Consider the following 17262-nt stretch of genomic DNA (forward strand, 5'->3'; position numbering starts at 1 on the left):
AGCGTCCTCTCATCTCTGTCTTGGGCCTCTGCTTCGCTCGTAAATCTGCCACGAGTGATTCTGCTTAGCAGGCTAGAACTCTGACTTTGGTCTGACTTTATGACCCGGTGGGCAGCTTCAGTTATTGAGAGGATCTCTTTTATTCAGGAAAGTCCAGGTAAACATGCCTGGTGGGATAATAACCAGAAACTTTTCTTAATGTTTTTATGCCGCATTGGTGGGAGAATCCCCTACAACAGCGGCCCGAAGAGAAAAATGGATCTATTCGTTTATTCACTTGTTTATTCATGCTTATATGTTTGTGTGTAGGAGTAGGCAGTAGAGTATTTTATGGCTCTTTTATTGCCCATTGAAAATACAACCTTAAGACCTACGTGCAGAAAAAAAGAACTTTAGATTATCTGAACGAACATGTGTTCGTTCTCAGCTTTGCTTTTGTTTCAGGCAGCCGATTTTCCTGTTTCCTGCAGTTTATCATTGACAGTTGAACATGACGTATGTTCTGAGATTATTTATGTTACTCTGGGAGTAACAGTGGAGTATTCAAGAAGTTATTGCCTGGAGAAAACAACATTGTATGTTAATATAACACAATAATCCTTTGAGTAATGACACCATATTTCTTGTGAAAAAAGGGAAGCCGCATTCCTCTCGTCATTCATGCCCACAAATGTATTTATGGCTTGTGGGTAATAAACACCCTCTGTATTATACGAGACAAAGCACATAAATTAAACGAGAGAGTCTGGACGAGTGGGGGATGCATGTAGGTGTAAAAACTCCCCCCACCGGTTGCAAGTCTGAGGTTTGGCTGTTGGTCACACCGGTCCCCAACCTCTAGCCCGATCCACTCAGCCCAAAGATGGGCCTTGGCTCTGCTTGGCTTTCACCCAGTGGAGAATAACTGGATCTCTTGCGATGGAGGCTAAGCGGTTTAAGCGTAATCCGGGGGAAGGTGAATCGATTGGTCTGCCCTGGTGGCTTGAGGGAGGGATGTGGCAGGGATTAGAGGAGGAGCGATGGGTGCCGTGATCTTCACTCAAGTCTGCTGACACTTCATGTCCTTTAACCGCTAATCTAGGCTGGATGCTTTGGCTGTGGTGCTATTTAGGATGTTTGTTGGAACAATTACGTTCCTGGTCCCCAAGATGGGGATCTTCAACTTGGCAGAAGATCATCAGGGAGAAAAATCTGATGTACACGCCCATACACAAATGTCCCTGTTTTACTCTTTTCCTTGGTGAGGAGCAAGTGTCTGTGCTAAATTGTCCTGCAAGGCTTGACTGAAGATATTAGGTTATTCGTCCCGAGTTAATGGTGGCAAGTTCTGCTGAGAAACCAAGAAGTGTGTAAGATGCTTTTCGCGCACAGCTTCTATAGCTGGTGCTATAGCACAGCCATTTTTTATATAAACACGGACTAATGAAGTCCCACATCATTTTGAATTAATGGATTTAATAGCCCCATGGCTAATTGTAACGCCCCTGCAGTGATATCTAATTTTCCCCTGAGACAAATATGCAAAACATAGCATCCTAATTTCCCGCTTGATGCTGTCCTTCCATGATGATTCTCATCAGTAGTACCCTGGGTCTAGGAGTTCTGTGGCGGCCATCTAATTTGATGGTGATTAGTCTTTCCTGTCAGCAGCAACACGAGTGTCGCCTGGCCCCTACGTATATCTGTGGGTACAAGCTACATGTACCGCTCCTCTGTTCCTTCATTAGCTCTCATTTGTACATGACGTGATTAGTGTAGCCTCTGAGCAGCGAGGATGGATTCTGCATTTTAATTGGAGTCCTGCGCTGTTCCATGCACAAACTGTGAAGGTTTCTGCTAGACCAGGATGGACTGGTGAGTAGACACTTTACCACACGTTGCTTTAGAGCTCAGGTTTCCTGCTGTAAATTTCACGGCCAAATTGGACACGCACCAGTTGCTGGTCCAGTTGTGTATCGCCGATCGCAGTGTTGAGACGGAGGAAAGTCTCTGGGGGGATCAAGGTGCCCCTTGCCATGGCTTCTCAAAACAGTTACGGAATCCTTTAATCCCACACAGCCATTGCTTAATCTGTACAGCAACAGTCTGGTCAACTCATGCAACGTTATCTTTTTTTTGACTCAGAACATGTGAGGTTAATGGGTCATGAGTATAAATATAGGTCAGGGTCAAACATGGAAGACTGAAGGCCTTGCTTTCAACCTGGCACTTGGCACAGCATGAGAATTGTAGAGAAAACAATTAAGTTATCTGAAGCTTGAAGATGAGAAACAAAATACCCTTTTTCCATATATAATTATTTCTGACACCCAGAATATGGGTGGAGTCTGTAGCGATAATCGATAGTTCTCATGCTAGCTTCTTCCTTATTGTAAATACATCACATGCACAAAATTAGTTTCTCTTCCTCAAAATACAGGAATCTTCCAAGTGGTTGGTAGGACGCCTCTGAAATCACCCCAACGAACAGTGCCAGTCTATCGTCTAGTGCCAGTTTGAGTAAGGTTCCCAGCATTTTATGTTCAAAACAACTCTGGGAAGAAAAACCAGTGAAGAAATCTGCTTAGTTCTGATGTTAATCACTGCTTTAAGCCTCTTTATTTCACTCCCCAGTAATCCCTCCATTTAGCATCAATCTTACATTTAACCCTGAAGTAACACAAGTGAAATTTGTGCATTCCCCATCATACTGATGTTTTAGTGCCGTTGCCAGGTTCAGAGATGAGTCTCTTCACCTTTTCGCTGCCTCGATTTGGATAAGCAGTGGAAAATTTTCCACCCCTGCTGTGCCCGTGTTGCTGACCCTGGATGAACACAGCTGCCTGTTTGTCATTAACAGTAACTGACGGCCTTCTAGGTCACCGGTTCACTCACCACTGCTTTGCTTGGATGGCGTGTTTGCCCACAATGGTTAACAATCCTGGAGCTCGCGTTATCATGGCCAGTTAGGCATTGATGGAATCTTTCTCTCCTTGCTTCGCCCCTCGGCTGTCATGTATGCGAACTTCATCACAGAATCGTGTTTGTTGTTGCTCACATCAAAGCGCCGACTCCGCCCTTAGATGAATGGATAGCAAGGCTGTTCCGCAATCAAAGCTCAGGTCCACGTGAGTCAGCGTGGCCATTGGATCCGCGTGCGTCCCGTTAGATACGAAGAACCGCTGCGCTGGGAGAGGCCCGCTGAAGGAAAGATGAATAGGCCGATTGTCATTCTGAGATGGGGCCAGAACTGCCCTTGCCCCAATCCAGGCTGTAAAGAGCTGGCCAAGCTGGTCAATACTGCAAGTACTGTTCTGTTTCCAAGAGCTGTCCTCATCAGACTAAAAAAAAGCCTTTAGTCAAATCAAATTTATTTTCTGACCTTCATCTTGGATTCCTCACTGCATTATAACTTTATATAACTTTCTAACCGGCCCCTCTACACTTACTCCTCTCCTCTTCCAAGCCCGAGCCCACCTATGGTAGATAATCCACAGCCATGGAATATGAATATAACATGGTGCAGGAGTGTCGGTGGAATGCTAGAACAGTGTAGAAACTGTGGACTGGCTGAGGGCCCTGTGCACTGGGTTTGGAAGACGAAGGATCTTTTTTTTTTAGTATGACCCTCATTCTTGTCATCTCTCTAAAAACTATGACTGAGGTCAAGAGAGGGGGGTCATGGGAACGGAAAGCAGACAGTTGCATTTTTTTCCTCATTGGTAGGTATGCAACTGTAACACTGAACAGCCTGAATGAGTTACAGCCCCCCCTCCCCCCAATTGGGTTATGCCTGCCCTAATGTACCGCCCCTACCAGATGAATCATAAATAACCATGAATACAATTGTTCAGATTGATTTACTTCATATATTTATTTGATTTGTGGTTTCTGTGACTCACACTGTACGACATGTAGAATTGTAGAACTATCAAACATATAGAGTCATATTTTAGGTAGGCTGTTCTATATCTACATAACTGTGAGTTAACAGTAGCCTGTAGCTGCGGTGTCATGTTATGATTATGTCTATTTAAAAGATACACATGAAAATATATTTTAAGAAGCCTAACCAGTGATTTGTGTTTAAACACAAAACTCAACCACAATGCCACAATAGTGTTTACCTTTTATCATCTGGCAGTCCATTGGACCACATACATAAAAAGGGGCACAAAAAAAAAAGTTGAGGTCCATTCACTGAAATTCTAGGTCCAATAAGCTCTCAGCATCACTGAGACTTAGGCCAGGGATCAATCTCAAAAGAGGATCAAGTGGGTTTGCCTATTGATCTAAAGCATTGGTACACTGTGCTTAGTGATGTTTGTGTCATTATACAAATTAATAAAATGGGAATGGTTGGTGATGTTAATGTCCTGTTTGTGGCACATTAGTATATGTGAGGGGGCACACTTTTCAAGATGGGTGGTGACCATAGTGGCCATTTTTAAGTCGGCCATCTTGGATCCAACTTTTGTTTTTTCAATAGGAATAGGGTCATGTGACACATCAAATTTATTGGTAATTTCATGGTTTTATTGTAACTTTATTATTTCATGAGTTATTTACAAGTTTCTGACCACTTATAAAATGTGTTCAATGTCACCAGCCATTCCCATTTTATTAAGGTGTATCCATATAAATGGCCCACCCTGTATATTGGATTGAATGGTAAAATGACGAATGTCTTTCTGGGATTATCAAACTTCACTTTCTTGTCGTCTACAGTAATGAAACAGCTATATGGGATACATAGTCTAAATGTGTTTTATAGGATCCTCAGTATTTAGGATCCAAAGTATTTTGTTTTGTGCTCCTTGTTCAGGCCCAGGCTTCTGAAAAACAGGCAGCAATAGCTGTAATCTTAACCTACAACAGTTTCCGCTTGATGTGGGCTCAGAGTCAAACAAACGTTTTTTTCCTGCGTTGAAAATATGAGTGTTTGTAATTACTGCCACATAGATGTCAGCCTCTGCAGTAAATCATCCGAACGGCTCAGACGAGTGAATCGTACGTCTAGCCAGTGTCAGTCTTATGTGTGTCTTTCATGCTACATGTTCTTCTTTTCCCCCTATTTTTTGGAAATCGCACAGTACTTGGGGAAATCCGAGCACTGATTTGTTTTAGCGGTTCATAGGAAGGTAAGCGGGTGCTCGGGGCTCCCTGCAGTTCTTCCGAACGCATCTGGTTTCAATGAGAGCACCACGTGGACGGCCCAAACCCTGGGGCGCGTTCGCTAGCGCTCCGGTCTTCACTTATGCAGTGTGAGCTTTGGACATGAGAGCCTCGCTCTCCATTTTTCTTGCCCGACCTCTGCCAGGGCTGACACTATTTTTCTGTGGCTCTGCATGAGTTCAGGATGCAGCATGTCCTACCAATGTCCATGCCAATTTATCTTGCATGCATACGTTCTACTGCGCAAGCAAAAATTTCATAGATTTGTTTGAATGGAGCAGATGGTTTTGTTGCTGTTTACTCTTCCAGTAATAAGAGCAGTGGTCTAGATAAGATGATGAAGCATGCCTACTTTCACCGAAACTAAAATGCTAAACGCGTTTATGGAAATTCCAGATTGCAGGGTTTTATTTGGTTTTAAACTGCTGTGCAGCAGAACTACTGTCCGCTGCCCTTCTCTGCCAGACCTTGAGAAATGAGTTCATTTCCTCTGCAGCTTCATCAGCCACCCACTGCACTGTAATTGCTTTCAGTGCTTATCTGGGCTTATGTATTCCAAGACCGTTTCAATAATATTTATGTTTAGGTGTGTGAGAAGTTCAAGGCTATAACCATAGTTTTTATCTCTCTCTCTCGTAAATGTCATATTGCAATTTCTATCACTATGGATATATTTTGTGCATATCCCTGAACCCTGTGTGGTCCGAAGTGGACTGTTCAGTGACTGATGAACAGACAGCTTTTGCCTCCACCTGGTGCCTGTGGTCAGGGCAGAGTGCTGGGGCATGGCGTGGTGCCACACTCCCCCTGAAACAACCTCTATGGTGGAATTCGGCAGCACCAGCGATCCGGAGGGCACTGGATCTGGCAGGGCTCCTGGTATGCCTCCTCCAGTCCTGCTACTTGCTTAAGGTATTGAAACAGCAGGTTTGCCTTCTTGCACGTTCCAGTGAGACCCTGAGGAGCTGCGCTGTGGGGCTTCATCACTTGGACCATTAAAGGCTTGTCAGTGATGCCTTTTGTTAGTGATAAAGTGACCTTCTGATTCTAAATGTTCCCCATACACATATCAATGCTCAACAATTTAAATATAAAATAATGTTCCTTAGATTTGTCCTGGGTAGTGTATACATTTGATTGATTACTTAACTGCGATACAGTTACAGTTGTCACTTGCTTCTCCAACCTTTGCTACGTTGCCATTTTACTTTTTTACAGGTTACTTTTTCATTTTTGCACATGTTTGTCTTGTGTGTCCTGTTTGTAATATCCAACATATCCACTTACAAGCATCCTACATGATGTTGTCCTGTTTTTCCTGTTTGTCCTGTTCATTGTACAGAAAGGTTTTACTTTTCTCATATAGAGGTATGTACAGTATTTAAGCTTTAGTTTTAGTTAGTATAGTTTAGTTTAGTGTGTATATAACTTTTATATTTTGCTTTTATTATTGCACTATGCTGAGGTCTGTGTGAAACATTATTTCAATACACCGTATACTGTGTATACTGTTGTACTGACAATAAACCAATCTTGAATCTTGAATCATCTGCTGCTCACTGCAGTCAGTGTCATAACATCAGTGGCAGTTATTATAGTGTGATGTCGGTGTTGTGTTGGCACTAATCGATTCTCAGATACTTATTAATACTAAAAGGTAGTATCGATTTCAATATCAATTAGCACAGGTTTTGAAAACTGGAATTTTGCATCTGTTGGTTCAACTACAACAATTTTCAACAGGCATTGCAGCCGGCAGCCACCCCCCTTGGGCCAGCCTTTATGGTTCTGGACCAAACCCTTTATGAGACAGACAATAAATTAATTATCTTTACACAAACATAAAAACAAATTCATTATAATCAATACTGTGCATTAATGAAATAGTAAACTCATAAACATTTGAAAACATTTGAATTTCACAATAATTCATTTATAAATCATTTATAATGATAAATAATCTTTTATACCCCCTCTGCCTCAATGCCACCTTGGTACCTTTTCCAGCACCCTGGAAACATTTAAAACTCCCCAACTAAACAACCTGGTCAGGGCAAGAACTAAACATCAGTAACAATAGTTACCACTACATGGCTGTTCAGAGTGTTGTTACTGTTGTTAACAGGCGCCTCACACTTAGATAGACACACACACACCTGCACATCCTTAGTATCTGTATTGGGTTTGAAATTTCAGTATCGTGACCGGAGTATCAGTATCGTGATCTTAGGTGTCAGTTGTGCAGAATTGGATAAATGAGTCACTGCAATCATAATAATTATAATAAAGTGACCAGTTAATACGATGCATTATAAGTTCCCACAGGTCGAGCCTCATGCTCTTTTGGCATGCTCCACATCTTTGGCTTGGATCTAGATTTTCGTTGCTATTACCTTGCCAGCTTTTCTTGCTTGGTGGGCTAGATTTGACAGATGCTACACCGATGCCAGTCTACCCCTGGGCATCGCCATCCTTGCCCATTTTGCAATGATATGGAGCAGAAATGTCTTAACCAGACAGCAGTGTGTCTGCCAGGGTTTAGATGGGGTCATGTCCTCTGATTCCTAGAAGATTCCTCAGCTTGTGCTCATATATTTTTTAATAGTATTTTGATTTGAATTATTTTGCGGTCATAATTATGATTGCATACAGCCGTTCTCCTTAAATGGCTCTGGATTTTGCCTAAGAAGATTTCCTTAAATGTGCATGAGATCTTTTTTATTTATTTATCCTCATTCATTCTTCAGGGCCTGCGCTTCAAATAAAAACAAATAGGGCACACTTGTCTCTCTCAGCCTGTTTCCATATGTGATTTACATTACAAGTTTCTCTGGAACAGCCGTCCCTTTGAAGGTGGGGTGGCTCCCCGACGACAGTTCCTCCCAAGGGATGTTCGCTGGCCCTGGCCGGGCTGGTTGGCGTCACCGTAAACACACACACAGGCCGGGCACAGGAAAATGGCTGGCAGGAATGCCGCCTGGTCTGCTTCCCCCATGCTGGTAGTGGGCTGATAGTGGAGGGAGATGAGGCTTTGGTTATGTTGAGCTTTATTGTCGTTTCAGCTACACACACGTTAGACAGTACATAGTGAAACCGGAATCTGGTGCTACATACTGACATAAAATGCTGTGACATCGACAAACTGGCTACCAACTCCCAAGACAACCGGAATGTGTCTTTGGAGTCTCCCGAATGTAGTTTAAGGTAAATATATAAATAGCATTTGTACGCGATGGTCAGGATATGGTAATTTACTGTATTTATTTAATTATGGCCGCATGGACGTTCAGTGACCCTTACTGCATCAGTGTGTCTCTTTCTGTTGGCAACAAAATACAGCTCTGTCCATCAGCCTCGCCTTGGCTCATTACTAGATGCCCCTTGCACAGGCTGCTCTCTGAGGTGCTTGTTACAGCCTTGAATGGCGAGCGATGCCCCTGGTGGTGTTGTGCCATCTGCTGTGGTATGCGCAGTTAGCCGGACAGTTCGTCACTTCTGGACGATGTGGTGGCCTATGGTGTCCATACATCATTAGTTGTGTATATTTTTACAACCTCAGTATTACATGGGTGGCTATGAAATGACCTACAGTCGTTGGCTTAAACCAGTACCAATACCTTACAATAGAGCATATAACTATGATTAGAGTACAGTTTACACATGACTAACAATTAAACAGCATGTTTAAAAACAGATTTTTAAGGTGGTGTAGATCACAATATTCAAAGTGGGGCTAATCACAAAGTTTATGATCTTTTCTACAGCCACGGGCTACGGGGAAGGTGCTCTTTGACCTGGCGTGCTCTCACCTGAACCTCATTGAGGGCGATTACTTTGGCCTGGAATTCCAGGACCACCGGCGAATGATGGTGAGTAGGAACCCACATCTGTAATAACAGCTCGTCACTCAGAAACATTAGCGGATGAACATTAGTTTCCGTGACACAATGTCTGCTGGGGGTGGAGGTTCAGCTGCAGCAGGCCATGCTCCACAAGGGCAGAGCTTTACGAGAAAGAGGTGAAGCTGCTGAAACCATCTGTTCAAGGCCCACAGAGGACCGGCACTGGAGCGTCTTTTCCTTTCTGGATGCTTTACTGCTGCTACTCCATAAATACCATTAATATGTGCATGTTGTCCTGAATTACCAGTTTACATTTTACAAAGAGCATGGTGGTATCAATCAATCTAATTTTATTTATAAAGTGCATTTTACAATGTACATAATATTTCTCCCGACAGATAGTAATGTATTTAACACCAACGACTGAAAGCCTGTATAGTATTGTCTCACCCCAGCATTGTGTGAGGAGATTAGATAACATCAGAAGACTAAACCTCGACATGGCCCCGCAGTAAAACCCTGTAATCTGCGTCCGTGCCGAAACCTTAGATCAGCTGCGATGAGATGGCAGCACCTGCACACTATTGTGTTTCTACTAAGAAAAAGGACGGTGTGACGTGCTATTGACCCTGTTTCCTTTTGAATGTGTCTGCAGGTGTGGCTGGACCTTCTGAAGCCAGTGATGAAACAGATCAGACGTACGTAAACGAGCACAGTGCAGCATGAGAATCCTAGGCCACTAGCACAATTTAATGGCATCGTATTTAATATTTAATACACTTTTTATTTTCATCTGTTTGTACTTATGTACTTTGTACTTATAATTGGCTCAAATAAATAAGCAAATGAACGGACTCATCTTCTTTTACCTGAACTTTCACACATCCAGAACTTTCTAGGTTCTTATTTTTATTATTTTCAGATGAAATGATTGTACTGTGAAATGCTAAGAATGAATTTAAATTACACATCACTATCCCATTTAAAAGTTTTTTTTTTTTTTTTTTTTTGCTTCAGAGCCAAAAAATACAATCCTGAAGTTTGTGGTGAAGTTTTTCCCTCCCGATCATACACAGCTGATGGAAGAATTGACCAGGTAAGTGTTTTTTAATGAGTTTCATGTCACAACAAACCGTTGGTGACTGTCAGGGTTGTTTGACCTCTCGCTACACTACAGCACATCCAGAGCATTTAAATAAGTAGTGACATGCCAAAAAAGAAGATTTTCGAAGAGCAGAGAACGTAGGAGAACAGGCGAGAGTCCCAGAGGAAGAGGTCTGATGCCATCTTCCTTTGTTTTGTTGTGGCCTGTAAGATTTCCTGAAGGCGCTCCAAGTCCTTGCTGTGCCTGCTGAATTTACAGGCCATCATTTCTTTTCTTGTTATTATGATGATTATAATAAAGCAAACTGCTCTCTGATGAGGCAAAGCTTTTTTTTTTTTTTAGAAACATGCATCGTGTTTATCTGAGTTGAGCGCCAATCAATGGTAAACTGAATGGTAATTTGAGCAGCAGTGCAGCACCATTCAGGCGTAAGTCGTTGCGGGTGTAGGGTTGCCAGGTTAAATTTCCATGCTCTGGCCTTTTTAAAATGCATGACTGCCTTTCTCGTCATAATGAATGATTTTTTTTTTTTTTCTTTAATGGTTTCGGAGGCGGGCCTAACATTCAGCCAGAAGCCATTAGCTGCTCTCTTCCTGTGTCAGGTCACACACCGCCCCAAAGAGGGTCTGCACAACCATTTCACTGTCGGCCGGTCCGCCAACGCAGGGCCGCATTATGCATGCCAAAGAACCGTTCTACTCCATTTGTCGTTTTCATTACTATGATTTGTCGCTCATATGTTTTCCTGGCTGTGAAGAAATATGGAATTAAGAGCTGCGAGAGCTGTTTCATGTGATGCGTGTAAAATAGGGTCATTTTGGTGTAAAATGCGCTGATGCTAAAATATTGATGTTCCGTCATAACACGCTTGCCTGCAATATTAATGTCTTGTTTATGTTTCCATTTTAGTGCACAGTACGACACAGTCTTGTTGTTTTCTGTTCATAACTCGGAACGTAAATGAATAATTATTGCTTTCACCACAGTTTTTGATTAGCTTTGAGGGATTATTAGATTAGCAATATCACTATTGATGCATCTGTTTAAGTGTAATTCATCCTTTGCCCATTTGATTAGGATGTGACTGTATGATGTCGCTTATATGGCCAGTGGTGGTCTAGCGGTTAAACAGACTCGTAACCAAAAGGTTACAGGTTCAAATCCTGAAAAGCCAAGGTGCCACTGAGGTCCCCTTGATCAAGGTACACTTCATGCTGCCCACTGCTAACCAAGGGTAATGCAGGGTGAAATGCAGAGGACACATTTTTTTGTGTGCAGCATGTGATGTGCTGTGAATCATGATGACAAAAAAGTGTCTGAATCAGAGCTTCATAATTGAGCGGCACAAGTGGGCAGTGACGTATTTTTGCACAACCAATAGAATAGAAGTTTTCTTTCTGCCGCTTCGAAACACAGATCTTTCTCTGACTGTCTGGAGATCTACAACAAGCACGCAGTTATTGATCAGGTGACATGTCCTGTCCCATTTTATGAATGATCTTTTTGTAAGCCGGTACACTGAACATGGTATGCCACAAGGGTCACGTTAACAGCCATTATGCAAATTCTGCAGAGTCAGGTTTAAAACCATCTCGAGCAGCAAACCATTTAAAAATTCTAATAATAAAAAAATGATTAGCTCATAATTGTTGCTAGTAATGACTGCTGTACAGCAGTGAGGTTTCCCATGATGGGGCCTGTAATTGGGACTGAGTGAAGGCTGACATGCTTTTGCAGGCATTGAGAGTCACTCAGCCAATGGCTCTTGTTGCACTCATGCATTCTGTGTGAATTAACCATTGTTCTTGCCAAACATCTGACAAATATATACATTTTGTCATCTGGAGCTGGTTTTCATCCAGATTGTCTCTGTACAATGCTGCAGTCATCTTACCTGCCAAGTCTCCCAGTTCCTGCAGCTGAGAAACATCCCCACAGCATGATGCTGCCACCACCATGCTTCACTGTAGGGATGGTGTTGGCCTGGTGATGAGCACTGCCTGGTTTCCTCCAAACGTGACACCTGGTATTAATTCCAAAGACTTCAATCTTCATCTCATCAGACGAGAGAATTTTGTCCTTTAAGTACCTTTTGGCAAACTCCACATTAAATGCCACATGCCTTTTGCGTGGCTTCTGTCTGGCCACTTTACCATACAGGCTTGATTGGTGGATTGCTGCAGAGATAGTTGTCCTTCTAGAAGGTTTTCCCCTGTCCACAGAAGACCTCTGGACAGGGTGACCATTGGGTTCTTGGTCACCTTGCTGACTTGGTGGTTTTGAACTTTTTCCACTTAGGAGATCCTCATTGGGATTTTCAAAGCAGCAGAAATGTTTCTGTAACTTTCCCTGGATTTGTGCCTCTAGACAATCCTGTCTTTGAGGTCTGTAGACAATTCCTTCATGTTTGGTTTGTGCTCTGACATGAACTGTCAACTGTGGCACCTTATATAGACAGGTGTGTCTTTCCAAAAATTTGCCCAAAGATTCTGGTTATTATACCTAAAGGCATTACCCCAGTAACACAATTTTGACGTTTGACCCAGTGGAGAAAAGAGGCCATGCTATAAAAGATCCCTGGCTGGCCTGTACACAATCTTTAGTTTTTTTGGGACCACTTAGAGACTAGAATACTGCACTGTACTTTGGCAGAAGAAAAGAGAGACAATGAATACTACAAAATGTCTCCCATATTGCTTTATTGATGGGATTATGCATATTTAAATTAATTCCTTTATCTGATAAAAAAAAAAACTTTAGAAGCTAAATAACATCCATATGATTTTTTCAGTAAAAATGCATATTCTTTTATGTTGGATTGAAACGTGTGAAAAGATCATCTCATGCAGACAAATAGTATGTTTTCTACTGTCCTTCACCATTCCTTCTGCCTTTTATTCTCTTCAGGTACCTGTTTGCATTGCAGATCAAGCATGACCTTGCCTGTGGACGGCTGACCTGCAATGAAACCAGCGCTGCCCTGATGGTGTCTCACATTGTTCAGTGTAAGGAGCTGATTTCCTCTCTCTAAATTTCAAAATTGTTAATTGAACTGCTTCAGGCATTGGATCACAATTTACATGGTTGCTTGTGTACGTGTCATGTTATTAAAATGATGGATAATACATCATGAATGAATGACTGAATTTGCTGAATGTGTGTTTATTTTGTAGTGAACTGCTTTCCCTGGACTCTGATGCAGTTTTTAATACAGATGCTGAGAATGGCATGAACTATCACCAGCTACAAATTTATTAAATGGCTACAGACGCATAGGTGGGGCAGATTTAGGTTTTGGGATATCACTCTCACTGAGCAGTCTCCCAGTGGTGTCCGCTGTACCATGCAACAAATTGCAAATCACTTGGTTGCTATGGAGACTGGGCAGCCTTTCACCTTGGTGAAATGTTTAATGGCAATACGGAAAGGCTTACAGGAGACAAGGCAGACACTTAGTGAAAGTCATTTTGTGGCCAGTATGACCAAACCAACGTGAACCTTTGACAGCTGAATACACATCATGTCCTTGCTACCTCATTCTGACCCTGGGACAGCCGGCTGTGCGTAATGGTGTGTAAAGCTCATATTACTGTAATGTGGGAACACACAGAAAGTGCTAATAGAATGAGCTTGAGCTAATAAAGGCTGTTCTTCCATGGTCTACTTGCCTTAAATATGCATCTGTTACCATCCTGAGTGCTGACTCAGTGATGTTGCCTAGCAACAACACCAACAGCTGGATCCTAAACAGCAGTATTTCAACCAGAGAACCGAATATAAAGTTAGTTGCTGGGGAGGAAATATATATATATGTGTGTGTGTGTGTGTGTGTGTATATGTATATCAATGTATATAACATTTTATATATATTCTTTATTTTTTTGCCAGAAGGAGGTTGTTGGGCTATCAACTTGTATTATTTCTGTCATTTGTAATCGTTTTGACTATATATATTGTATATTGTTGTTGTATTATACTTTTGTGCTTGTGAGACACCATTGGCTGTAATCAAATTCCACTCACATACTTGGTCAATAAATGCAATTCTGATTTGATTAAGTCAACTGTCAAGGTCCCGCCATTCCATTTGGCAATGCTGTGCTTTTTCTGAATCGTGAAAGAGACCCGTTAACATGTAGTTTTATGCAACAGCGGAGATTGGGGACTTTGAAGAAGCCCAGTGTCGGCAGCACCTGCTCAACAATAAATACATCTCAGAGCAAGATGCCTTGATGGACAAGATCGTGGACTTCCACCGCAAGCACGTGTGAGTAGCATGTGTGCCATTTCTGGGCATTTCTGGCTTTTTTTATGGTTTTCCATGATCACTGTTGTGGATGTTAATGATGAAGTAACTGCTGTGGCCGTATTAGAGTGATTAGTTCCATGTGCAAAATTACAAAGAAGTGCAGTCAGAACCTGTGTGGGTGATACAGAAACACACCCAACATTTCTAGTCTCAAGGTACTGTTTTTTTTTTAAATGTGGTTTCTTCGAGGTTTCTGTCCAGTGGAACCAGAATAGTCTAACATCTACACAACATTAATTTGTAAATTATGCTGAAGTGGCTGTTGTGACTGATAAAGTTCATTTTTCCTCAATCGTCTTGTGACTGGTGCCAGCTACTATTTCACCAAGCAGAGGAAGGAAGTGCTAATTAAAATGCCCATACAGGAAACAGGAAGTCATTTTCTGAGATCTGATATGAACTTTTTTTTTCTTTTTCAGAAATGTTGCATCTTAGCCTCAAATACACTTGATTTGTGTTTTTTTGTGTGTACATATTTATTATGTTAACTTAAATCTTTCTAAAGCAAGACTTACTTGCTTAATAAATGACTGCAGGATCTGATTTCTTCCTTCAATATTTTTCTTTTTTGCAGAGGTCAGACGCCAGCTGAGTCAGACTTCCAGCTGCTGGAGGTTGCACGCAAGCTGGAGATGTACGGGATTCGGCTCCATCCAGCCAAGGACCGGGAAGGCAGCAGACTCAGCCTGGCTGTAGCCCACACCGGCGTCCTGGTCTTCCAGGTGAGCAGCGAGGAACGTTCGTCTTGTGCTAGACTGTAGCCATTGGGGGAAACCACGTGACCTGACCACTCATCATCTTGGGCTGATTGAGGGTATTTGGGTTCAACATTTCCAATTTCTGGGAAATGTTGGACATGACTGATTTAATGGCCTGTGTTGAATTTGGAAAAGTTGTAATATGCTCCACCTGTTTAATATTAGGAGACCAGATGGAAGACCAGAAGTGTGTGTGTGTGTCTGTTTTCCTTTCTTCATTCTTAAAATAAATTTTTCATTCTACCTCAGATGAAGACATGCTCAGGGGTTTAACCACTTATACCTTTCATAGGGACATACCAAAATCAATGCATTCAACTGGTCAAAGGTACGGAAGCTGAGCTTCAAGAGGAAACGATTTCTCATTAAACTGAGGCCAGACATAAATGTAAGTCATGTAAGCTTCTGTATGTTGTGTTTATCTATCAAACACTCATCTTTCAGTTCATGATGGGCTATTTTTCTCATTTCATAGCAGAGTAACTGCCAAGACACCCTGGAGTTCTTGATGGGCAGCCGTGACTGCTGCAAGGTATTTTGGAAGATTTGCGTAGAGTACCATGCCTTTTTCCGCCTTTTTGAGGAGCCCAAGCCCAAGCCCAAGCCGGTGCTTTTCACCCGTGGATCCTCTTTCAGGTTTAGGTAAGTGGATACTGAACATTCACCAGCAAACTCATGGCATTAAATGCAGAGAGTGAATTGAAGCACTGAAGCATTTTTGAAGCATTTACCAAAAGAAAATGATTTCATCACGCTAAGTTTCCTTCTTCTTTCCCTTTCAGTGGTCGCACACAGAGGCAGATCATAGATTACGTCAAAGACTCAGAATTCAAGAAGATTCCATTTGAAAGGTGGGTCTTTTTTTGAAACCACTGAAGGGTTAAAGCTGCAGTCAGTGAACATCAGTCATCCTGTCAGCAGTAAGCCGACGCTTGAGCTGGAAGCTGCAAGGCTCTCATTCTTAGATCTATAATTCAGTCAGTTTCCTCTCCACCCAGCATTTACAAAGCAGTTTACAAAGATTCTGCATCTAGAATGCGCAGCGTTTGTTATTCTTTTCCTGCCATTTTCTCCTTTTTTTGCCGTCTCCCAGAAAACACAGCAGGATCCAGTTCAGCAGCAGCCAGACTTCTCTGCCCACGCACCTGACCTCTGAAGGCCCAAGAGAGGTCAGTGTCACCCTGCTATACGGTTTCCTATACCAAGTTAGGAATTGTTGCTATTTAGGGTTTCTGGCTACATAGCAGTAACTCTACCACTGTTATAAAGTACATATTGAGATAATATATGTATTTAAATATTCTTTTGATATATGCGTACATCAGCTTGTGCTTCAATCTAGCACCATTTTGAAGAATGTACATATCATTTCAGATGCACCTTTGGAAATTGTTCCCTCTATTAACTGGAAATTAAATGTGTTGTTCCTGCTGTTTATTTGAGAAGTGATTGTCATTGTGATACACTGCAGCACAGCACACTGTGAAATTTGTCCTCTGCATTTAACCAATCACCCTTGGTGAACAGTGGGCAGCCATGACAGGCGCCCCGGGGAGCAGTGTGTGGGGACGGTGCTTTGCTCAGTGGTACCACAGTGCCACCTTGGCGGATCGGGATTTGAACCGGCAACCTTTTGATTATGGGGCCACTTCCTTAACTGCTAGTCCACCACTGCCCTATTATTGGTTTTGTGCTATGAATTTGAAATAAACTTAATGACCATGAAAGCCAGTTTGCCATTTTAATGTCTTTTCAGAGACACAGGGCGAGCAGCACTTCCGGGGACCAGACCGACACCCCACTCAGACCAGGCTCCACTCAGGCCGTAGTGGAGAACCCCCGAGGAGGCCCAGCCACACAGCCCAACGGACGCCACGAGGGGTTACACCCCTCCCCTCCCCGGCCTCGGACGCAGCAGCCGCCCGAGACCATCAGCACAGGTCCAGCCTCACGCGCCGCCAAGGGCAGCAGCTCATCCATTCCATACATAGACGGCAGTGACATAGATAGCGAGTATGACTTGCTAATGGGCCATGTGAACAGGTCACGCTCCCACACGTATGACAATGATGAGGATGAACCAGTGGTCCAAGG

The 17262-nt window shown here is 42.6% G+C and overlaps 1 protein-coding gene across 3 annotated transcripts in view; it reads left to right on the forward strand.

Annotated features, from left to right (window-relative positions):
- The window catches only part of farp1 (FERM, RhoGEF (ARHGEF) and pleckstrin domain protein 1 (chondrocyte-derived)), a 52747-nt gene that overhangs the window by 21266 nt on the left and 14219 nt on the right, over positions 1–17262 (forward strand). For 2 of the 3 annotated variants that reach the window (XM_028980168.1, XM_028980169.1), the window contains exons 3-13: positions 8919–9023; positions 9652–9694; positions 10014–10092; positions 13009–13106; positions 14254–14368; positions 14985–15132; positions 15461–15556; positions 15644–15810; positions 15951–16019; positions 16262–16337; positions 16925–17108. In XM_028980168.1, the coding sequence (XP_028836001.1) occupies positions 8919–9023; positions 9652–9694; positions 10014–10092; positions 13009–13106; positions 14254–14368; positions 14985–15132; positions 15461–15556; positions 15644–15810; positions 15951–16019; positions 16262–16337; positions 16925–17108 (1180 nt within the window). The remainder of the gene's footprint in view (positions 1–8918; positions 9024–9651; positions 9695–10013; positions 10093–13008; positions 13107–14253; positions 14369–14984; positions 15133–15460; positions 15557–15643; positions 15811–15950; positions 16020–16261; positions 16338–16924; positions 17109–17262) is intronic. The other variant, XM_028980170.1, reaches the window with a different exon arrangement.

This window comes from Denticeps clupeoides, chromosome 5 (assembly GCF_900700375.1).
Source record: "Denticeps clupeoides chromosome 5, fDenClu1.1, whole genome shotgun sequence".
In the NCBI taxonomy this organism is placed as follows: domain Eukaryota; kingdom Metazoa; phylum Chordata; class Actinopteri; order Clupeiformes; family Denticipitidae; genus Denticeps; species Denticeps clupeoides.